Below are 25,376 nucleotides of genomic sequence, written 5' to 3'. Positions count from 1 at the left end.
TGCTCTGGAGAGAGCACTCTGCATCTGAAGAGAAGCATTTTTTAAATAATACACTTAAGACATCCATGTATGGGTTAGGAAAATGGGAAGAAACATATATTTGTTTATTTCTAACCCAAATCTAAGTTGAATATTTTAAAAAGCTATCCCTGATTTTCTTTCAAGGGTGGGTTTTCTTCACGACACCATCTAAACCTATCAGAACCTAAGTCACACTATCTGTTATAGAACATAACTCTGTACGCACACTATGCAGATAAATACATTCACTGTGAAAAGACCATGACAAAGGCCCTTCACTGGAATCCCAAAAGATCCTGAAGTGAAGCCATTCTGACAACCAAGCAAGGCCTCAGGGCCATCATCTCAGCCAGTTATAGGTGCATCACATGTCACTGTATCACCATAGCCACCTCTGGATGGGCAATGCAAAATAGACCCAGAAAGGTCTTCAGACAAGTCTTCCCTTGTGTTAAAATATATTTTCAAGTCACAAAATGCATGGGTAGAATTTTAAATATTACTCCAAGCACCTGAATTTCCTTCCACTAATAGAGATTATGTGGCTAATCCTATCGCATGCTAAATTTCCATCCATAATTGATAACTATTAGTTAATCATTTCAGATTTCGTGGATAAAATCTTACACACAGAGCCCAGAACGAATGCAAAGGCCAAGGGGAGGGTAATGTAAAGGAGACCGGCTAACTCATTCAAGGCTTTACTTAGCACTTATTTACTCAAATCAATACAACGAGTAAGATAATTGTCTCATTAAGATCTAGAAATAGATGTCATTACTCAAAGAAAATTATCCATAAATCTCAGAGAAACCCAACCTGATTCCCTTGAGCGAGCAGCGTTTTCAGTCTGGCTATTTCAGCACGCAGCTCACGGATGAGTTTGACGTTGGCATCCTCATTAATAGTAGGCTTGTTGATGATGTTTTTGGCTCTATTTGCATAGCGAAGAGTACTCAGGGTTTCTCCATAATTGACATCAGCAGGTGAAATGGCTGTGAAGAATGAATTCAAAAAATAATTTATCCAGCACTCCATGTTTCATTTAACACAAAGTTGGTTTGTAATTTAAAAGTCAGATTAACCCAGGGTCATTGGATAGACTAAATATTCATTGCCATAGTAATGAATATTAAAAATTATCTAAGATTTATAGGAAAGGTGCTCACTATACCAAATTAAATGTCATTTTGCTCCTCTTAGGTCTAGAATCGGCTATCTAACCAACTCTAAAATGAGATAGGAGACATTCCACTGTACTTTAAGTAAGGAGTTTTCTCTGCTGAAAATATAGGAAGAAGATTTTAAGATTATTTGTACTTCTCAATAGTACATAGACATTAAAATACTTTTAAAAGTTCTGGCAAAGTCTACCATCTGCAAAAATCCACAGCATGATTATTTTTCAAAAGAGTCAGTAGATCAGTGAATTTTTTTTTCCTCTAAAGTTTTGGTTAATCACCGCTCTGTACCCACACCACAGCCTTTAGGGCTCAGCTAACTAGATAGTTGTATCTGGGGATACATACCCCAGGATATACCCCTTTTCTCTACCATTAATGCATGGCCTAGGGAATGGGGGAGAAACAGATGAGAAGGGAAGAGGAGAAAAGGCAAGAGAAAGTGGGTTAAAAGTTTTTGAGTTCTCCCAACTATCTCCCCTTTGTACATCTTTTTGTTACACTTCTACCAAGTGAGTGAAGATGCAGCAGCATTCGCACAACACATGGCAAGTTTATCTAACTAGGAAATAGGAAAGAGAGTTAATAATATGATAGTGTAGACAGGGATCACACGATTTTCTTCAAGAGAGAAAAATTATTACTTTTTTCTTTAAGATTAAAAAAAAAAAGGCACTATTTCCTAACGATGCTCTTTAAACTTACACATCTACAGTTAGTTCACATAAAACACTATATGCTGAGGAAAAGAACTTGAAATTCTTACTGGCGATCATGATGGTTTTAGAGTTCCCGCCAAGGCTATCTTTCAACAGCCAAGTCAAAACAGAATCCCTGTAAGGCACAAAAACTTGCTTCTTCTTCACAAGTGGGTTTGCTGCATCCTGAGATAAATCGGCTGCGTGAAGGAAGAGAAGGAAAAAAATAACGAAAAATGAGTAAAGTTTTTTTCTCTAATCTGGCTTCAGAAAACCTTGAGGCTATCTGCTCAGACTATAACACAAACATTAAACATAACTGCTTCGTGCTAATACAGTACCGGAGAGAGGGGCAGGAAACAAGCAGAAACCCACCTAAGGCAGAAATGACATTTCCCAGAGTCACGAGGGACTTGTTGATATTCCCTCCTTCCTTCAGTCTGACCCCGGTGGCACCAGTGGCGTCCGCGCGCTCACTTCCAGCAAGATCCACCAGGTGGATCTTACTCACGGTTTCACAGGGCATTTCAGAATCAAATTTTGCCTGCAGCAAGACAAAAGAGCAAAATTGAAGAGGTGTAAAGAGCCCTGATGTTGTCTGTGATACAAATTCTAATTATTTTCCACTCCTCACTGTGATCTCTGGGGGAAGGTTTTGAGTTTTAGTTTTGTTTTGTTTTTTTTAATTTTGTTAGTTTCTTTGGCCTTCTTATGAAGTATAGAAACTTCCAAATGAAATTGAATATAACAGAAGTCTACCATATACGATTCTTTTTTTTTTTTAATATTTTTATTTATTTCTAGGAGAGACAGAGAGAGACAGCGTGAGCAGGGGAGGGTCAGAGAGAGAGGGTGACACAGACTCTGAAATAGGCTCCAGGCTCTGAACTGGCAGTCAGCACAGAGCCCAACGCGGGGCTCGAACCCACGAACCACAAGATCATGACCTAAGCGAAAGTCGGACGCTTAACTGACTAAGCCACCCAGGCGCCCCTACCATATACAATTCTTAAACTTTCTGAAGATCTGTTCCATTACTCAAATCACTCAGTCATTCTCAACAAAGGCTTACTGAGTCTAACTGTGGCAGAACAGGACTCAAGTCACTGAGGGCACCCAATAGAGAAAACAGAAGTAAACAAACAGTTCTGTTTTCATCTAGAGTCTTCAGCATTCCAAGCAAAATGGCTCTCCAAAATACGGTAAGTGTAGACAGTTACGTAAAAGATCATTTGACCATTATTTACTGTCAAAACTTGTTTCACAAATTATAAAACACTGAAAACCTTAAATAGTGTATTCCTTGATTCTGAATTCTACCAAAATTTTACCTTCCCAATGACTTTTAACCTACATTTAACAGTCTGAACCAAAATGCCAAAAAGAAATTACCATATTTTGATATGTAAGCCTCTTAGAAATCAGAGAAAGCTATATCCTAATCCACATTAACCAGAAAGGAGAAAATCGAAAACACTATAATAAATCAAAAGCAAAGATGTACCAAAGGTAAAGATGTAGAGCATTTATTGGGAGTTGTTCTGATTGACCTTTGAGAATTTTTTCATTTTCTTTGCTCTGTGATCCTCCTCCTTAATAAAATATTTTTTGTATCTGATATTTTCAATGGTTAATATAGGCCAGGACATCCCCAAACACCTAACACACACTGAAGCCCCAAGAGGACCCTGCATGTTTGCATTCATCTGTTCTACTGGCCTACGTCTTAAAATATTTACCTTCAGTAATTCCACACATATTCAAAATGGACTCATTTAATTCAGAATCAGAATGAGTTCTTACACTGGTACCTAAAAATGTTGGTTGCCCTTTAATATAATTCAAATTATCATCATCAACATTGTGGGTTGAGTGCCATGGAGCGATAATGTACCACAATGAGTTACTCACCTTGGCCTCCAGCTGGTCTGATGTGCAATCCATTATCTCCCACAGAGCTGGCAACACTGAAAACTTTTGCTTAATTATGCACAAATCAAGTTTTTTTTTAATGTCTAGAACAGGGCAGAAGCATGCTAACTATTTCTTGAGGGTACGCATCTGGACATTTCAAATGACTGTGACTGTAACCATGGAAAAACTGCACACAGCACATGTTCGACTCTAATTAACAAGGAGATGACAGGCAGTCACCTTTGCCTGCTGCTGCTCCTGGTTCAGCAATGATCAGTCCTCAGCTGGTGCTAATCACCAAGTAAAGACCTTGCGGATGGAGCCAACCGGCCCCAAAGCTGCCCTCACCTGAGTGAACTTGATGGTGAAGATGGCATGAGACCTGCTACTGACATCGTTCATCCCAGTTGCTGCTGTGGTTCGATTGATATTTCCTGCATCCATGAGTTCTTCCACATCACCATAATTCTGTACTAAATGTTTGGATAAATCTGGAAAAAAAAAGTGGGGACCAAGGAGGCTGAAGAAATCACCCTGATATGTAATAAACAGAATAAGAAATATACCCCTATGAAATAACATACGACTGTATGATTTGTTGACTTGCTTAAAGATCTTGCTTGTTCCTACGGTTGGCAGTTTATAACAGAGACTCGAGGGCTGGGCTGTCGGGGATCAAGTCCTACTCTGCCGCTTACCAGTGGACTTACATGGTTATGCGCAAGTCACTTGACCTCACTGAGCCTCAGTCACCTCTGATAATGTGTACCTATCACATAGCGTATTTATGATAAATGTTAGCTATAATCATCGACCTCATGAGCATTAGTCATAGCAAGGGAAATGTAAACACTAGCTTTGTGCAAAACCCAAGAGCATTTTTTTTAATCCTTTAAAAAAAGTGTTATTTTCTGGGAACATTCACGTTTCCAAAATCAAAGTCTACGAAAGATATACTATGTAAAGGGTGTCCCACCACCCATCCTAAACCCACCTCCCAATTCCTTGTGTCAGACAACCCAATGTAATTAGCTTCTCCACAGCCTTCTAAAATAACCCACAGATATACAGGCAATTACACATATACATATTATATATATGTAATTACATTTGCATTCTATTTTCTATGTAAAAATATACCAAAGAATATTCTGCATCAGTTAAGGTGATTCTTCACTCATTTGCATGACTGCAGAGCATTCATCCGTACACATGTATCAGTTTTAGCCAGTCTCCTATTGAAACTATTGACCTTGTTTACATTCTGTTCCCAATTATAAGTAACGCTGCTACATATAACCTCGTCTTTTCAAATATGTGCGAATATTTCTGAAGAAAAAAATTCTTAAGAGGCAGAAGTTCTGGATCAAAGCACATTTGAAATTTTGGTGGGTATTGCAAACATCATCCTCAACAGAAGGCAATTTACACCCAGCCGTAGCAATGGATGAGACTGTCTATCTCCCACCACTGTCTTACCAAGTTAACTTACATCTGCCAGGAATAGGTAAGAAATGTTCTCCTGAAGACTTTTTCATTTTGCTTTTCTCTGATTATGAGTGAGGCTGAGCATTCTTCCCTTCATTTAAAACTCATCCATATTTCCATTTCTGTGAAGTCTATTCACATCCTTCGTTCATTTGTCTACTTGGTTGTTGAATCCGTTGTTATTGGGTAATGGGATCTCTTTATTATTGGGAAATGAGCCCTCTGTCTGAAACTTGGATTGAAAAGATTTTTCTCACTTTTCAAGTTGTCTTTGTACCTTGCTGATTGTATTTCTGCCAAATTTTTATTTTGTTTTGTTTGCCATTTCAAATTTAACACTTATTTCATGGTCTCCAGATTTTAAGTAAAATTTTTAAAAGACTTCCCTTCTCCAAATTTCTGGAAAAAAAAATTTAACCCATAGTTTCTTGTAGCCATTATGTCACTTTTAATATTAAAATCTTTGTTCCATTTGCCATTTACCCTGGTGCAAAAGCTGAGCTCTGATGCCAATTTACTCACTTCCCCACCCCCAGACAGCTTAACAACCAATATTCATCCAATGTTTGAACATCAGATTTATTAGAAATTAAATCCCCATAAGTATCTACCTCATATTCTGGATGTTTTCCCCTGTTTGATTATTCTGCCTCCTCATAAGCCAGCTTTATAATATGTTTTAACATCTGATAAGACAATTAAAGGGAAGCATGAAGGCACAGTTAGCCTAAAAGCTATTAACAATAATAGCTATTCTACGCTCCACAAAACAAATACCTAGTTATACACCTTCCTTTGGGCATAAAAGGTGAAATTTCTATTGGAAATTTAATAAAATGCACATGGGGTCCTGTTAGTACACCTGGCAACACCAGGTGGAAAAGACAACTAAAAGAGGAACACCTTTAAGCCCATGGCCAGTTCTCGGCCTTGCCTCCAGTGAGACACAGACACAGACAACAGCCACAGGAAAGCACATTTCTGTCTGTGATTCCTACAGGCCAGCCACAGCTCGGTGCCTTTGCAAGAAGTTGAGAGGAGCCTCATTATCCAGACAGCCTTAAACCCAGCCTATTTATAAATAATTAGCAGGGGTCAGCCCTTCACCCATCATTACTTGTGACATTCCTCACAAGTGACTGTGACACAGCTAGTGTGTCACAACACAAATGCTGAGGACCACAGCACAGGAAACTCTATCAATGCTCTTCTGACAAGGTAAGAGGTCTTAGACTCTCCATACAGTCATAAGCCACCATTAAGATCAATAAAAATATACTGCGAAGATGCAATGCCATTTAAAGAGACAGCCTGTAGGGTGGGTTATCTTGCCTGAGAACACTGGAAAACAAATTTCCAGAGAGCTCTCATTCTGAAAGCCAGGGAAAATCTGGCAAGCCCACAAAATCAGTGAATGCTCAATGAAGTATAAATTCTTACTAGTGACAGCTGTAGTGATGGCACATGTCATTTTTGCTATAATAAATGCCAAAGATAAATATTTTGCATGTTGCCATTATCTCACATTTCCCCCCTGAAACTACTGTTCTTATAGAAATCCCCAAGAAGAACAGAGCTATAAAAGATTTTCTCTTACCCTCAACATAAGGTCCTTCTTTTGGATGCTCTCGGACTCTTAAATTGAAGGTTTTGGATGACTTCCGCCTAAGCAGATCTCGCACACGTTCATTATAAATTTCTAAGTAGCTAAAAATTTTAAGTAGGATTGAATTCAGTGAAACGATTTCAGACATTAATAACAACAAAACAACAACAGTAACAGCAGCAACATACCTTTATGGGCAATAACTATATATATCTATCAGGTACCATGCTTAGCACTTTAAGTGGATTACTTCATTTAATCCCTACCACAGCCCACAAGTAGCCCAATAGACTACTATTAGCCCCATTTCACTGGTTACGCAATGGAAGTGTACAGTGTTTTAAACACCTTGTCCAAGGCTACACAGGTCGGGCCAGCTGTAAGAACGTCTGATTGCTGTGTCTGCCCTCAAACCCAATGATGAGACTGGTTCCCCACAAAGGTCTAATTTCAAGGAGGAAAAAGACACCCCATCCATCCAGATTTATTTAAAGATTAGGTGTACAGTGATCCTACCAACACAAAGAATAACACAAACCTTATTTAGCTAAAAGAATAAAGTGAGTGAACAGGATATGCACTTAAGTCAAAAGCTCACTCTCCTTGAGATAAACATCCTAGGTGAGAGTTTCTGACCTAGCGGGATAATTTCTGCCAGCCTCCCAAAACCAAATCCAAATTGCACCCAAGAAAGTCACTGAAAACAAACGTGTTTAAGCTTTCCTTCCAGCTATGATAGTACAGGAGGGGAAAAGGCAGCCTCTCCCTTCAGGGATCCATAAGCTTTCTCCTTTATCCATTGCTAGCGCCTGGAGAGAAGCTACAACCAAGCTCACCCATTCAATTACTCAGGCCACAGGCCCTACCTGACTTCAGTTCGAAAAGATGCTTCATCCCATCTGGTGGTTTCATTTATTTGACTGAAGAGCCCTTCACAAATCCGAGGTATTAAGCCAGAATCTCCCTGCAGTAGGAGAGGAGGAACGACACAGCTGTCACTTGAAATAAAAGCAACTGATGGCTGAATGTGCAATTTGCCTGAGTGGATTCAGACTCGAGGGGCCTGCAGGTCAACCCCAGGCTCACCACTGCAGGCCCCAGACACACCACCTACCCCCTCAGGACTCCTTCTCATCCTCTGAGATGAAAAGATAAAGCTTTCTAACTTCTACATGCTGGGGCCAGGGTAATGTACAGTTATCAGCTGTTAATCAGTTGAATCCTGGCATGAAAACATAGATCGATTCTTAAACTTTCAAACAAGATGGTCTACAGCTCTAGAATAAATGTGGAAAAACCCATTAGGTCAAATGACCAAAGAAGGTAAAATATATGCTGAGCAGAAAAGAAAAATACCAATGAAACCTTTGTTAAGCACTCAAAGTAGCTGGTAAGTCTTAAAACCTAGGTACAAGCCCACATTAAAACATGTAGTATATTCCTCCTTTGATGCACTAATCCCTACATTGGGCTTCCTAGACAGATTTTAATACATCATATTAATTATGCAATGTGCGCATCTTCAGGAATATTCACATTTCAGCTGGCATTAACAAGCTGACAAACCTCAGAACGATGCTAAAGGTGGCCAAGTATTTCTTGCAAGGAAACAAAACTTCAGAGCTGAAGTGTTTCCTTCCGAAGGCCCTCTCTACCTTCACCCGACATTCCCCTAACCCCACCAAAAACATAAAAGAATGATCATTACAGCTTTAAGAGATTTTTTCCTCTCATACCATTAGGTTGGTACCAATTCTTATTAAGGAAAACTGAGTTTTTCACCATATTTTCTGTTCTTCCTTTAAAAAAAAGTAAAAAGGAAGACCCAAACAGCACTCAACCATAAAGTTAAAGAAAAACTGGTGTGATTTAGGAGTGCTTTATGAATGTTTAACTTGGGTAAAATGGCTACTAACAAATCAACATGCAAATTTCATTTTTAGAGAAGGCTTTTTCTTTTTTTGTCTTGTTTTTTGTTGTTGTTGTTGTTGTTGTTTTATAAAGGCACAGTGGGGAAACTAGGGAGAAGTAATGATAAAAGGAAATGTGAAACTCCTGAACCCAACTGTTTACTCTCCTATTTATTCTTCCCAGGATTCACAACACAGCAGTCCTCTACTTCCGTAAAGGAAAAGGCTGAATTTAAGAAGCCAGGTCATAGGCACTTAAATACTTTTCATCTGGAAAGACCCACCCTCCTGTAGGAATGCACTACCACTAAGTTCCCTGAACCACCAAACTTTCAGCATTAAAGACACCTCCGTGCCTGCCTGTGTGCAGGAAGCCCTGTGATCCCCTGCTCGGTCCTCCCCAGCTAGAACTGACCACAGTTCTGACAGGAAGTAAAGGGAGTTTTCACTGGGACATAAGTAGGACACACAAACACTGCCTCGATCTGGAGAAAACACAGAACGAGATAAAGCTCCTACAATAATGTCTAGTTTCTACTCTTCCGTATCTTGGGGCAAGTATAACTTTAATGTCTGTTAGTTTACACAGAGTTAACTACTAAACTCTACATCCTCCGTTAACTATATACACTCCATACAAACTGCATAATTCTCTTTTTATGTATATGCTGGAGTTGGGTAGTACCTTTCCAACAGAGTTATATTTTTTTTACATTTTTCTTGGGGAAAATATGTTTTGAATAATTTTGAAAAGAACAGAGTTCAGTAATTTTATTCAAACTGTTGTGTTGGCAGAAAAGAAGAATAAATTACTTGTGGGCCCAGCATACTTTTTTTGATAAGATTATAAAGCCTTTAAATACGGAAAATGAACTGAGACTTGCATCCATTATTCATGCTTATAAACTTAAAACTATTTCTAATTTAAAATCTCTCAAAGGAAATTTAGTCCAACTTATTACTGAGTTTTATCTTATTGCTAAAGAATGATCAGAACATGAAAAGCAAGTTAGTACAGACCAAGTAGATAAAAGAGATAATTCTATCAGTCCAAAGAGAGATAATGAGAAATTTTCTTCCCACAGCGTGAAACAACGTACAGAATTTCCCATCATAGTGTATGACTTTCCCGATCCAGTTTGCCCATATGCAAAGACACAAGCATTATAACCTTCAAATGCAGACTTCACGACATCTGTGCCAAGGGCTTTGAAAACCTGAAAGTAGAAACAAAAAAACCACAAAAGGCACAATTACCATACATTTTAATAAGAGCCCCTTTAATGTTGACAAATATTCTTGAACGCTACTTTTGTCTTGTAAGGATTACACCACATAAATACAATCATCGCACAACTATTAACAGAGTATGTATGTACCTCAGTTTTTAATCGAAAGGAAGCTTTTTAAAGAAGCAAAAAGCAACCCCATCCATTTTCCTACTTAACGAAAAACTCCTGAATGTAAACAAGGCAAAGTGACAATCTCACGTCTAAGAAGCAAAGATGATTTTAAAGCATGATGATTTACCGTTTCAGAATTAAATAAACTTACAAAGTTATGCATTCTATCAGAGCTTCCAGAAACTAAATATTCAAAACCTGAAAACCACCGTGGCCAGGAGTTATTGCCCCAAGCATGCCAAATCAATACTGCCATTTGAAGAGTCTGGCTATTCATCAAAATAAGTCTCATAAGGTTCTCAGAGAGCTGAGTGATGGGTGAGTGTGAATGGGGCTGGGAAGGCCGGGATCCCAGAGTCGGAGTCCAGATGCTTTCTCCTATTTGAATATTTGCCCGGATGGAGCAGGCAGGGGGAGGAGCTGTGTGGGGCTGGGGTTGCACCTACACCGGCGTGAGGATGTCTGCTGCACCGCCCGGCTGCAGTCGGGCACTGTGAGGAATGAAACAGGATGAAGGACAAATACTTCACCCAGACAACTGCTGTCAAGGGGGCCAACTGACATGTGTGGCCATGCTAGGTACACCCAGTTGGGAAGGGGACCAACCAAAGCTTTCCAAATCCCACAAGCTTCATGTTGCCCCCTTCCCCTGTCAGAGAGGAAGCATGATTTGGTTCTTAGAGCTAGGAAAAAGCGAGGCACTGCTTTGTGGGGTCACCACGGTCCAAGGTGGGAGCCTCATCAAACCCTCAGGAATGTTTAGTCTGTGTGAGTGATGCTGAGTTAGCTGAACTTGAGACCCATCATCTCCCCTGCAGGGTTCTAAGCCCTTCCAGCCAGAACACCCATCCCTAGAGGGGACTGATAAGCACTAGCCCCCTTGACCTCTGCTCCACATAAACTATCCCTGCTATTAACACAACCTATCATCCAAGGACAAAATAAAAACAGTCAACTGGACTTCAGCTCTCCTCAGGTACCAATCTTGCCGCCATCTTGCTTGGACTTTGTTTTCCTCAGTTTGTTGGTCAAAGAGTTCCAAACTATCATTTCAATTGAGTCACCACATACTGTTAACTTGTATCCATTTCAGCCTTGAGAGTAGATATTTTCTAGTCCTATTCTCAAATTCTGTTGACTTATTCAACTCTCAACTGTAACAGCAGGTCACACGGAGTTCATATATTGGTCCTCATAAAATGCTACAGGGTGAGCAGCATCCCTTAGATCCATTTTTCAGGGGGAAAAGGGAGATGAGCCAGCCTACACAGTGAGTGGCAGAGCTGGGATTTGCACCTGGGCATTTCTGACCCCCAAACCTGTGCTTCAGTGTCCTCTTCCCACACCCTCAACATCGAGCCCTCCCTGAAAGGACCTCCTCCCGCAAGCCATGAAGAAGCAGAAGCCAGGAATCCAAACCACCTGTCTAACATTGGTTTTCACTATNATAACAGCAGGTCATACGGAGTTCATATATTGGTCCTCATAAAATGCTACAGGGTGAGCAGCATCCCTTAGATCCATTTTTCAGGGGGAAAAGGGAGATGAGCCAGCCTACACAGTGAGTGGCAGAGCTGGGATTTGCACCTGGGCATTTCTGACCCCCAAACCTGTGCTTCAGTGTCCTCTTCCCACACCCTCAACATCGAGCCCTCCCTGAAAGGACCTCCTCCCGCAAGCCATGAAGAAGCAGAAGCCAGGAATCCCGGGGAGGCTCAGGGCTCCAAACCACCTGTCTAACATTGGTTTTCACTACTGTATACAAAACATGAGGAGAGACTCTAAATTTTTCTTCCGTTCTCTCTGATTAAACAAAAAATAAAAGTCATACATCATTTTTACCCTATCATAGGGTGCCATTGGATAGGAAGAACAGCCTTCCATAAAGTTCCCAAAGAATTTTTAAAAACGATCTTACGTAATACCTTTGTCTGAGGCAACAACAAAGTAATGGAAAATATATTTAAACCAAACCCAAGAGTTTTCAAAATATAATTCTTTCCCAGGATTAAAAATCCCACCCACCAGGGCACATGGTTGGTTAAGTGTCAGACTTCAGCTAGGTCATGATCTCACAGTTCGTGAGTTCAAGCATTGCATCGGGCTCAGTGCTGGCAGCACTGAGCCTGCTTCAGATCCTCTATCTCCCTCTCTCTGCCCCTCCCTGCTCACACTCTCCTGCATTCTGTCTCAGAAGTAAACATTTTNAAAAAAAAAGTTTATTAAAAAAAAAAACTCCCAGCCTCCATTTTACTTTTACCGATTCTTCCAGAAAGCCAACTCAACTAGAGTTCTCCAACAGACCTGGGGGCCTGGAGCAGGAGGTGGGGGGTCTTGGGGCTGGTGAACATGACTGCAAAACAGGCCTAGAGTACACAGGTCTGGATGCACTGAGACCAAGGCCGGGCTCAGTCTCAGCTTCATGTAACCCACCCAAAGTTGTCCCAGGACCCAGAGAAGCAGTGGGACGCTGCCCACATCTCTGGGGTTCTCGGCAAGGAAAACAGGCTACCCTAGTACAGCTCCTAGGAAGGATCTGTTTAGCATCAATATTAAACCAAAGTGGGGAGGGAGCGGCTGCTTTATGAGACCGAGCTCTCCTCAACTGGCATCAAAACCCTGCTGAGATCCTCACCTAACCAGGTGACCCAAAATCCACCTAGCTGCATAGCTGAGCACAGACTTTCAAGCTGATTTCCAGAATGATCCAAGGCATCCCAGGGCCTCACTAGAGGGGAACTGCCCACAAGAGGGCGCTGTTAAAACAAAAGACTCACCCATTCAGCTTGTCAACTGGGAGATTTTAGGTTTCAAGTTTCTCCAGGGTTGAATTAAGGAGATCAAAACCTTCCTTTTGAGGGGGGGGGGGGGGGGNAGTTTTAAAGAACCATTAAAAAAAATCAGACCTGGGGCGCCTGGGTGGCTCAGTCAGTTAAGCGTCGACTTCAGCTCAGGTCATGATCTCACGGTTTGTGGGTTCGAGCCCCGCATCAGGCTCTGTGCTGACAGCTAGTTCAGGGCCTGGAGCCTGCTTCGGATTCTGTGTCTGCCTCTCTCTCTCTGACCCTCACCTGCTCATGCTGCCTCTATCTCTCTCTCAAAAATAAATACAATATTAAAAAAAAATCAGACCTTATTTAATGGTCTTTAATTTATGTGAATACAGACTTAAATTGTCCAGTGATTATTTTTTCCAAATCTAAAATTAATTTGAAAGGAAGAAATATTATAGTTATCTTGCTTGGTATTTGTTTACCAGTAAAGGAAATNTCTTTAATTTATGTGAATACAGACTTAAATTGTCCAGTGATTATTTTTTCCAAATCTAAAATTAATTTGAAAGGAAGAAATATTATTGGTCATCTTGCTTGGTATTTGTTTACCAGTAAAGGAAACGAGTTGAACTATAGTAATAGGCATGATATATTTCCTCAAGAGGCCCCTATATTCAGATGAGGTAGAGAAAAAGGAGGAGGAGGAGACCAACATCATGATAAGCTTGTATCTTCCCCTGTTTATAGCAGGGCTACCACCCAACAGCTCAAATCCTGGGCCAGATAGGAGAGCATGAAAACTTTAATCATCAGTAGTCAAAATTGAAGCTCTTTTTAACATTGGGGTGAGGGAAGATTACCCTTCTCCTTAATAGAGTTTTTTAAAAAATAGGTATTTTCCTGTATCTATGCTGATTTTATTAACATGTGATTCCGCTAGAAAGTAGTACTGTATTTACTAATACATCTCCAGGATTTTTTAGGTTTGTAATTTAGTGGAACAATCCCAGGTTCTTTATATAGTCGAAAAACCCAAACACCTGAGAAGAGACACTACCCATCACCCAAAGCATGGAAATTATCCCTATCAAAAGCTTTGCCAAAACTAAAACTATTCTTAAACCCTGAGCATTTATTTTTAACTTCCAAAAGAGCTAAACTTGTTACTGCTTCCCTGATCTTGACTCTTGTAGAACCAGGAAATGTCATCTGTTTCCATAAATTAACCACCATCTGTAAACGACTTCTGTCAGTCAGCAAATGTTTAGCGAGCATCTCCAGTGTGCCAGGCCCTGCTGTCACACACCGCTCAGCTCCTCCCCCCATGGACTTGCCCTCTGCACAGCCCTCTGTCCCCAGAAGGCCTCAAGTTCAGGTTAAATAAGGAGGAAACTCCACCCACTTGTTGTGTAAGTTAGAAGTGGAAACCTTCATGGCCCTTCATCCATCGTTTCTTGAGGACATTCTGAAGACTGGGGAATGAACTGGCTTTTCCCAAACAAATTCCCTTACACCAGCTACTTCATTCCCATTCCTGTATTAAAGCCCGAATCTGGATTTCAGTATCTATAACATTCTATTCCTCACCAGACTCCTAGCTACCAATGCTGAGCAATCCAATTACCTCAACAGCAAAGTTATCTGCACTGCTGTTAAGCAGAAAACCACAGGCCCAAAATGGAGTCACTTATGCTAGGCCATGTCACCAAACCGGGGTTCAATACTTAACCTAATTGCAGTTTCAACCCCCACCCGCCCCGATATGCAGTCTCAACTGGTCAGTCAAGAATTTTCTGATCAGCACCAGTGAGGTAATCTGCCACATGGGCCCTCTCCATCCCCCAGAGGAAGATGAGGTGATTTACCTAATAACACCCTCTACTCTTCCCCCTATGGGAAGATGACCTTGCCTGAAACAATCTTTTATTTTCTTGTGCTACTTGTCCCACCCTGTTTCTGCCTATAAAATCCTTCCATTTTGTACAGCTCTTCAAAGCTCCTCTCTAACTGCTGACTGGGATGCTGGAGGATTCGTGAATCGATGAATAAAACCAATTCAATCTTCAAATTTCCTTTGTTGAAATCTGTTCTTTAACACTCGTCATTCATTTATTCATCAATAAGGCTGCCCTATTCATCTATCATTTAGAATAAGCCAACCTTATGCCCTGAAGACCCTCCAATGGCATCTCCCCTGCCCTACACATCAGCCCCAGGATCTCAACTTGGCTACTATGAAGTCGATTAGGTCTATGGACTTGAGCACATTCTTAAGCTCAGAGTCTCTTTGAGAAGAAAAACAAAGCTAAAGTTAAATCTGGTCTTCTGAGAATGGAGTGAGACAAGGTACGTGAGTGCCAAGCAGAGTTTCAGACACCAACGCAAACTTAACAACATAAGTTCCTGGCCCCTCTTTCATCCCAGCCAACTAATCTCTCTTTATGGCTCTCATTCTTATTGTTGTCATCCTTTCTATTTTTGCCCTGATGCTGAATCCACACATCCTGGATACAAACACTTCAATCCTGTCCTTTGAACAATTTCTCTAAGTTGTCTATCTTAACTCCAACATTTACATGGCCTCTGTAAGCCAACCTCTTCCACAAACCATTTGCTTAACCAATGTTAAGTTCTCCAATGTTGAGGTGTGCAAATCCGCTAAAAAATGCAGTTCGGTTGGTCTGGAATTGGTACAGATTTTGCATTTTTAACATGTTCTAGGCAATGCAGTGGTTCCAGAGCACAGACACAACAAGTTGCAAGCACCCAGACGGTCATACCACTTTAAGATGCCACTGCATGGATTATAACCCAGGGTAGGCAAGACAGGTTTTACCTTAGTGTTAACACATGCAGCCCTGAAGCAATATATCTAAAGAAGCTGTTAAGAAGCCAGGAAGAAGCCCATATTCCTCCCCTTGTACTGATGCTTCCCCATAACTCTGTTCTGTTTAAACACCCAACTGGTCCCACCCAGGGAAATCCCCTTAGTCTGCTCACATGCAATGTCAACATGCAATGGTCTTCCGGGAGGATCTTTGGGTCTGCTCTTATATGCCCATGTCATATCCACATTTTAGACCATAAAAGCCTATAGCACCAGTTTCTTAGACAAATTACAGCGACATGCTAGATTCTAGAAAAATTCTGAACATGTCCATTCCTTCTAGAACCCTTCTTTCAAGAATGCTGAAATAGTCTATAGGAAATGGGACTTGGGTTCAAAATCTAACCTAACTTCTAAAGCCCTCCATCACAGCAGGACTCAGAGCTGAGTGGCCTATTTGCTGGGCTTAGAAACATACAAACAGCACTCCCAAAGTGCTTTATTTGCACATCCTTCAAAACAGTAGTCCTTTCCAAGTTAGCAGAGGCAGATTTTACATAAATTATATCCAGAAAAAATTAGCAAGATGTTTTATAGGGTTTTAGGGTGGGCATTTCTTTCTTCAATATGGAAATAAATCAAAATAAAGATTATGAAAATATCATACCATCTCTTGTGAGACATAATCTGGACTTTTTGTATCAGCGGAATAAAAAGAGAAGTCATAGGTGAAGGTCTTAGTCCGTTCTCTTCCTGAGTCCCCAGTCCCTCCTTCCGGTATCTAGAGAGGATTATGATAATAATGTAAAGAGCACTGTTAGCTAAGTGATATATCCAATTCAAGCAAAAGAAAAATTCATTAAAAATGTATAATGATCACTTGACTAAAAAGCCTTTAATTCCTCCTGACCACCCCCTAAATAAATAGGGAGAGAGACTGGGAGGAAGACAGAGAGGGAAGGAAGGAGGGAGGGAAGAAGGTTGGAAGGAAGGAAGGGAGAAGAGAGAAAGAGAGGAATCCTAAACTCCCAGCAATCCAGGTTATGATATGACCCAAGGCTCCTTTTCTGGACTTACTATGATTATTTTTATATGAACCCAACATTCTGGCCAGACCCTTATTTTTTTTCTGGCTTCAATACTTTTTGTTGTTCCCTCCACCCAAAACCAACAGAGCCAGGGTCTACCGAACTCCAAGGGGTGCCATTCACATAGATCATGATGTGACTAGAACCCCCTAGAGTTGTGCAGTTTTGTGGCCCCACTATAAACTCCAGGTAGGAAGCTTCCTCTTCCAGGAAGCCTCCCTTGAGCACTACAGCCAGAAGTAACTGCTCCCACCTCTGAGAGGCTAGATTCTACCAGGACACATTCTGGGTATACTGCAGATATTTGCATATATCTTGTCTACCTTGCCATATACCTAAATTGAACCAAAACCACATCTAACTCTCAGCATAAGCCACCAAATCTTCACACAGCTCCCTGGACACATGCTGAAAACATGTAATAAGCATCATATTTTCCACCATAATTCAGACTCTGTAAATACACCATTTCTGCAGTTCTTATCATTAAAATGTTAAAAATCTATCTATCTGTTTTTGTTTTATCAGACGAGGAAATGTTTCTAAAATTCCAGAACAATCAAGAAAAATAGATTCCATAATGCGCAAAGCAGGGACACAGCCAAAGCCAAGGGTCTCTTTGCTCTATTTCAGTAAATATAATTTTTTAATGATTAAACTGTTACCATAGCATTAGAAGCACACAGATACATGAAACAAAGCAAAGCAAAGGTAACTAACAGGAGGCAATGGTCAAGTGATGACTGGCAGAAATATAAGTAGATATGGGAGGTCAAAGGAGTGCAAGCCAGGTGGGGCCAGACAGAGCTAGAAGGTACAAGGATTGTGGTCAGAGGAGAAAGAAAGATATTCCACTAGAGAATGCCTTGGACAAAGGGACACCAGAGCCTCAAAGGAAGCCTATCAAATTATCTAGAGCATGGCCCAATTGGAAGAGAGAGGCATTCCCCAACTTCTATCACTGGAGATCAAGTGGCACCACTTTGAGGTTCCAAAGAATCTAGTCCCTTGAGCCACAAATTAACAGAAATCTGACTAGAGACTGATCTGCACTTGGCCATGGAGCATCAGGCCTCAGAACTCCAAACCTGTAAGTTAATGACAAATGTGGGAGGACAAAGGGGCAGAGTCTACATAGCCCATGATGTATTATTATTAATTTTACACTCTGATCCCCCACCAGATGAAAAGTAGTCACAGTTCTTAACAAACTCATTGACCAAAGGAAAAAACAGGATATTTTAAGTGCAAAGGGAAGAACATGCCATCCGAGAAAATTCTGGGTTTTTTCAATTGTCTTTTTCAAAACTCTTTTTTTTTTTTAATGCTTATTTATTTTGGGAGAGAAACAGAACACAAGCAGAGGAGGGGCAGAGAGAGAGGGAGACACAGAATCCGAAGCAGGCTCCAAGCTCTGAGCTGTCAGCACAGAGCCCAATGCAGGGCTCAAACCCATGAACCGTGAGATCATGACCTGAGCCAAAGTCAGACACTTACCCAACTGAGTCACCCAGGCAGGGCGTGATTGTCTTTTTCAGAGAAAAAAAATCCATTTTTTAAAATCTTTCATCCCCTGAATTTTGAATAATAATAAATTCCTCTTGTCAAGTTTAAAAACATGATTACTCTCATTAAGAATGGAAAGAGGGGCACCTGGGTGGATCAGTTGGTCATATCTGACTCATGGTTTCAGCTCAGGTCATGATCTCACATTTGGTTTGTGAGTTCGAGCCCCATGGCAGGCTCTGTGCTGACAGCGCGGAGCCTGCTTGGGATTCTCTCTCTCCCTCTCTCTCTCTGTACCTTCCCTGACCATTCTCTCTCCTCTCTCTCTCAAAATAAATAAATAAATGTAAGGAAAAAAAGAATGGAAATAAATCTAGGGCCAACAGGTACTTAATGATTCACAGAAGGCAGCTAGTTGCCGGACTAAGGATCTAGAACAGGATACAGGATAACAGTGAGTTGTCTGGGCAAAACCTGTGAGCTCACATGCCAAGGCTACAGCTTTGATGATTCTGAGCTCAAATAAACCCTGGGGGCAGGAAAGGGTACAAAGCATCGCCCTTACCTTTCCTGGCTGAGCCCTGGACAAGCACAAGTTGATGTGGCTAGCTGACTGAGAAGGACAGGTAAGGAAATGGGAGCTCTGTTTTATTTACCCATAAGTCATTCTGACAATAAAACAAACACGGAGGCTGGCAGAGCAAGGTCAGGTTGCTACTTGCCTTTAAGTTTGTGATTGTTGTTTTGCTTTTCTCCATTTGAATAATGAATTTGGCTTCCAAGTCCTTCTCCCTGAAACACAAATAATTCAGTACTAGTTAGGAGAGACAGGATTGTTTTTAAAACATTTGTTTTATTTACTTTTTACATATCGGGGTTTGTTTTTAAATGGCATCTGAAGCACAATCTGTGACACTACTCCTCCCAAATCTTTACTAATATAAACCCAAAGACACACAAAACATGCCACCATCAAAAAACTTAAGACTGACAAATAATATGTTCTCAAAACCTGGAAGAATTTCTAACTGCCAGCTAAGAGGAGTGTAAATTAAATGACAGACACTGTGGAGGGCTGCGTTGACTCATGAAAAAAGCAGCCCCACCTACCTGGTTATAAAAGACACCTTCTCCTCTCCACCCAAGAGGAGAACCAAATAGAAAAGGTATGAATGGTCACAAACAGATGCTGCTTCTAGAAGCAGCCAGGGCACCGCCCCCTCCTCCAACCTCCTTTCGATATCCATTCAGAAACTACAGTGCCTGGAAAACAGCAGAAGTGGAAGTCCACAGGACTTCGAAGAACAGTTCTTGAAAATAAAGAACCATGTATCGACATAATGGAGTGGTCTGTCACTGAAAAAGGAATGAGGAAGGTTTCTATCCACCGTTAGGAGATGGGGGCCAGGATGTATTGGTAAGGAGGGGAATGCAAAGTAGAGAAAAGTATACCTAGAACGCCAGAATTATAAGAAGATGAAACTAGATTATTTTTTAATGACCTAAAAGATATCAGCGTTTAAAAACAAAAAGCTTGAAGTACAGGTCATGTATTCCATGTTAAAAAAACAAAATTAAATTAAAATTAAAATAAAAGGGCTCCTGGGTGGCTCAGTCAGTTGAGCATCTGACTCTTGATTTCAGCTCAGGTCATGATTTCATGGTTCATGGGATTGAGCCCTGTGTCAGGCTCTGCGCTGACAGGTGTCCATAGGCAACATCTAACATGGCTCCTGGTGATCCCTGCCTCCAGGTATCTGCGACCCAGTGTGATCCCCTCCCCGGGCGAGTGGGCTAGACCTAGCAACTCACTTCTAATAACTGGAACACTAATGCCCCAACAGTGATGATCTGTCACATCTTAGTTTGGGTTATAAAATGATTCTGACTTTTGACCTGCTGGCGCTCCTGTGTGTGTCTCTCTCTGAGCCCTGGCAATGGGGACATCCAGCTGCCACACTGCGAGACTGGGAGAAACTCCCATGGCAAGGAGCTGTGGCGTGCCAGCAGCCACCTGGGTGAGCCCACAAGTGTCCCTCCCCCTGCCAGGCGGGAAGGCCCCGAACTGCAGACTTGAGACCCTGAGTCGGCCACAGGACCTTGGCAAACTCCACCCAGACTCCTGACTCACAGAAACAGTGAGACAATAAATATATCTGTGGACTTAGGAGTTTTCAGCTCCTAAGTTGTGTTACACAGTGAGAAATAAGCGATACAAGAGTCACAGCAAAAGGTCTGAGGAGCCAACCTGGTAAGTGGCCACCGACAAAAGGCCAGCGGCATAAAGAGCATAACTGCAGTCGATGGACGTGTGTGAAATAGGGAGTCCATTATGAAGTCAAAATTAGAAAATAAAAACCACAGGTCCCCTTTGGAGAGTTAAAAGAATCACCTTATTATTTTAAAAACTAGTAAATATAGGGGAAGACTCAAGCACTTACCCTGCATTTCCTATTTTTTTTTATGTTTATTTATTTTTGAAAGAGAGTGCAAGCATGTGAGCACATGCGCACAGGGAGGGACAGAGAGAGAAAGAGAGAAAATCCGAAGCAGGCTCCCTGCTGTCAGTGCAGAGCCTTATGTGAGGCTCGAACCCAGGAACCATGAGAGTTCATGACCTGAGTGCAGTCTGATGCTCAACTGACTAAACCACCCAGGTGCCCCACCTGCACTTCCCAAACAATCTGCACTCCATGGTGAATAGTTGCTTGGGGAAGTTTCTCTTTTTAGGGTATTCTACCTAATAAAGAAGAACAATAGAATTAGAATGTCAGCACTTTGCGACTCTGGTGAATTGAAGCCTCTAGAGAATGACCATCATGGGCTTCTGACTTCACCACTTTGGACAACCAGACACCCTGGGCATCCAAAGTGACAGCCCAGCACCCCTGACGCAGAAATCTTATCCCTCCCCCACGGAAGAGGCCTGACTCTGACCTAGACCTGGTGCACCAGGAACCGCCAGGAAACATGGGGGCAGGGGGAATGCATCCATCAATGCCAGGGAGGCAAACAGAAAAATCCAGCTTCTGGGAAGGGTGGAAGACAAGGCACCGGCTTATTCAAGACAAGAACAGTAAACTGCAAGGAGTATAAAGATGGAAGGGGGACCTACAGATTAAAAAAAAAAAAAAGACTTTAAAGATATATCAACCAATTGGAATGCAGTGCAAACAGGAAAGGCATTTTTAGAAATTATGAGATCTGTAGGGAAATCCTTCATTGACTAAATATTTGATATTAAGAATTATTACTACCATTTTAGGTTTAATAATGGTACTGTGATGCCTTTTCTTTAACGTTTTAGCCTTTAAGAGATACACGCTGAAATATTTATAAGTAAAATAATATGACATCTAGGATTTACTTAAAAATAATCCCGGGGTGGAGGAACAAATCCTGGCAACCTCAAGATGAACAGGCTGAATTATAAAACCCAAACAGTACATTAGAAACACCATTCAAGAACTACAGTGGATTCCTATGGCCTGATTTAACTTTTCCAACCCAGTCTGAAGAAGTGTAGGCCTGAATGAAACCGAATAGTGGCCTGAAAGACAGACAAATAAATGAAATGAATCCCTGCCATGTGTGCAGTGCCTAGATCTCACCCAAAAGTGAGAAATGCCTCAGGGACACCCCCTGCTCATGTGGCCTTAAAACAAATACTTCATAAAACTACCCCTTTCTTACAGCATGTAACTACCAACGGCATGCCCTGCCCAGCAAGAAAACTACCAAATTAGTTTTAGTCATACATGGGCTGCCGTGTCTCTGTCCCTTCCATCCACACGTGGGTCAGCTCTCAGTCACTAACCTAATGTGTCCAGATCTTTCACTTTAAAACCACTCTTATTAACAAATACCTGCTGGGAGCACAAAATCATCCAGGGATGGAAAATTAGAAATGACTACAACGGGTGCTCATACTGCTTGTCAATTCTTACTTATAAAACATGAGGAAATGCCATTCACACCATGCCCACTGCTCTTGCTGGAAGTCCAGGCAAAGCAATTCCAAGGCTCAGACCCTTATACTCGAGCAATGCAAGTTAAAGGGCCCTCCCACATTTATTATAACCTTTAGGTAACCACAGAAGTACCTTCCTAGTTTTAAATTAATATCCACACTATGAAATATACAAGAGAAGAAACTGACTGAAAGACCATTATGTCTTACGAGCATCTATTAGCCACTTCTGAAATCTGAAGATGCTAGATGGGTTTCAAAGGGTTCACAACCTTGAAATCCTATGCACTGGGATATGGCCATGGGAGGGGGAAGGTGGCATGTTCACTGTTCCGAGGGTCCACGGCTTTCCTCATTTTCTCAAAGAGCTCTTACCCCAAAAGGTAGGAGCCCCAACTCATACTCTTGTGACTCAAGATGCAGCCCATGAGCGAGCTGCATTGGCAGCCCCAGGAGCTTGTTAGAAACGAGGGCTCTCAGCCACCACCCCCCCACACACCCACTGGATGGTGACCTTCACTGTAACAAGAGCCCTAAGTGATTCTGATGAAAGTGAAAGTTTGTAAAGTGCTATGCTGATATTATATTAATGTGACTGGCCTTATACTGATGCTCAGGAGACATAGCCCCCAATGTTATCTACTTTGTACACTGGGAAACTCACAACCTTTGTGCTTTGACCTTTAAGTTTTATTTATAAAATTAAATGGCAGAATATGGCCATATAACCTAGCTGACACTCTCTCTACTCTTTGTTCTTAAGTTATACTGTGGCTTCTGTCCAAAAACAACAAATGTCTGACTTACTAGTTATCTAAGAAGTCATCTGAATGTCATGACTTTCAGGTTACCTCATTCCAGCACCCTGCCAATCAGCTTCTAGCCCTTTCTATACCCAGACTGTTTCCCAATGTCAAGGTAAGGTTGCTGCCAATAGCTTGGCATTCTTAAAAATAATCAAGGTAAGGGGGACACCTGGGTGGCTCAGTCGGTTGGATGTCCGGCTCTTGGTTTCAGCTCAGGCCATGATCTGGTGGTCTGTGGGTTTGAGTCCTGCACTGGGCTCTGTGCTGGCAGCATGTAGCCAGCTTGGGATTCTGTCTCCCTTCCTCTCTCTACCCCTCCCCCATTTGCAGATTATCTGTCTGTCTGTCTCTCTCTCTCTCTCTCTCTCAACATAAAAATAAACTTTAAAAAAATAATCAGGGTAAGGGAATTACTGAGGAGGTAAATCAACTGGAGACAGAATATTTAAAAACCCAGGAAGTAAGATAAGAAAGGAGGAGCCAGTTATGGAAACTGAGGCATAGCTCAAAGAGATCGTAGCAAAGCCATGTCTCAAGATAGTGCTTCTCAGTTCCAAAAAGTCATTCAACAACAGCTGTAATTATCTTTGAAGAACAAACTAGAAAAAAATACTCACCACGGCACCATCACATTGTTTGAGCACAATAAAAAATACCTTACTGGTTTGCAGAAGCTATTTCATAACTTTTTGCAAGAAAAGGGACCTTCTATGGTCTGGGGAAAAATCCAGAAACCTCCAGAAGATTCCATTCAATGCTATGAAAAGATGCAGGCCAGGGCTTACCTGACAATATTTATCTTCTGTATTACCCCAGCTAGTGGTGGTGAAACTCAATGGCAGTTTTAGAACCAGCGTGGGTTATAAAGACCCAAAACATCGGACAAGTGTGCAAAATGAGAATACCTTTTTAGATCTGACCATTCAGCAAACCAAACTTCTGAACAGAGATATTCCTCTTATTCTAATACGCTCTTTTAACACAAATGAAGATACAAAAATAAATACTAGAAGAACAAACATTTCATGTGAAAAATCTATACTTCTAATCAAAGCAGATACCCAAGGATTAATAAAGAATCCTTATTGCCTAAAGCAAAAGATGCATCTTACTCAGAGGAAAACACAGAAGCTTGGTACCCAAGGTCATGGTGACGTTGATGCCAGTTTCTACAACTCTGGCTTGCTCAATACCCTTCTAGGAGAAGGAAAAGGCTGTATTTCTGTGTCTAATATAGATAACCTGGGTGCCAAAGTAGAACTTTATATTCTTAACCATCTAATGAACCCAGCCAATGGAAAACCCTGCAAACTTATTATGGAAATCACAATAAAATCATACCTGATGTAAAGGGTGGGACACTCACTCTGTATGAAGTCTGGTGACTGGTGGAAATCACTCAAATACCAGAAGCACCCATTGATGAATTCGAGTCTCATAAAAATTCAAAATATTTAATGCCAACAACCTGAGATCCATCTATCTCTTGCAGCTGTTAAAAGGCTGCAGGAGAAGAAGACTATTGACATGGAAATCACTGTAAATGCAGACTGGATGAAGCAATGAATGTCGCTCTGTCAGAACTTCAGTAGGAGATGCCAGAAAAAGATTTTAAAACTCTAGGTATTAATGTTCCTACAAGGCAGTTTCTGTCTGTCAAAACCACATCAGATCTCTTCCTTGTGATGTCAAACCTCTTACAGCCTTAACGCAGGATCTTTGACGAGTGGATAGCAGGAATTTACCTACAGTGCCCTTGGTTAAATTAGGCAGTTCTTTCACAAAGGTCCAGGATTCTCTAAGGAGATTTGAAAGTACATGAGATCGGCTTGAACTGGATCACCTCACAGTTCCAGGGGATAGGACATTTGGCAAGAATGGTTATCATCACCGTTGACCATGGGGACTGAACTGGCATCCTCCCGGAGCAGTACTAGAGAACAAAATTATATTTAGGAGCCTTCATATCTTGGACGACTGAAATGAAAATCACTGTGTACACTTCATACTAATTATGGGCTAACTCATTTCTTACAATAAAATGTTGTGTAGGATTCTAAAATAGGCAGGTACTTCATTATGTTACTGCGGTGTTAATTTTTAGAGTTTTTTGCACTATGAGTTTAGTCTAAGAAAAGCACAAGTGGAAGCAATACCTTTCCTTCTTTGAAGAAGCTCTTGAAA

General features: G+C 41.3%; 1 protein-coding gene and 1 pseudogene across 1 annotated transcript in view; one reads left to right on the top strand and one right to left on the bottom strand.

The window, feature by feature from the left end:
- Positions 1-25,376, bottom strand: part of KIF16B (kinesin family member 16B) — a 290,249-nt gene that overhangs the window by 233,556 nt on the left and 31,317 nt on the right. Inside the window, exons 2-10 of the mRNA XM_077750214.1 lie at positions 19,139-19,208; positions 16,490-16,603; positions 9,919-10,035; positions 7,775-7,872; positions 6,900-7,009; positions 4,163-4,305; positions 2,276-2,444; positions 1,969-2,100; positions 841-1,016 (exon numbers count right to left, since the gene is read on the bottom strand). Coding sequence (XP_077606340.1) covers positions 841-1,016; positions 1,969-2,100; positions 2,276-2,444; positions 4,163-4,305; positions 6,900-7,009; positions 7,775-7,872; positions 9,919-10,035; positions 16,490-16,603; positions 19,139-19,208 — 1,129 coding nt within the window. The remainder of the gene's footprint in view (positions 1-840; positions 1,017-1,968; positions 2,101-2,275; positions 2,445-4,162; positions 4,306-6,899; positions 7,010-7,774; positions 7,873-9,918; positions 10,036-16,489; positions 16,604-19,138; positions 19,209-25,376) is intronic.
- On the top strand, positions 23,720-25,089 carry LOC144220077 (UTP--glucose-1-phosphate uridylyltransferase pseudogene; annotated as a pseudogene).

Source organism: Crocuta crocuta, unplaced genomic scaffold, assembly GCF_008692635.1.
Source record: "Crocuta crocuta isolate KB4526 unplaced genomic scaffold, BGI_CrCroc_1.0 scaffold209, whole genome shotgun sequence".
Classification (NCBI taxonomy): domain Eukaryota; kingdom Metazoa; phylum Chordata; class Mammalia; order Carnivora; family Hyaenidae; genus Crocuta; species Crocuta crocuta.
Note: the sequence above shows the minus strand (reverse complement) of the source record. Positions and strands in the feature narration are given on the sequence as shown.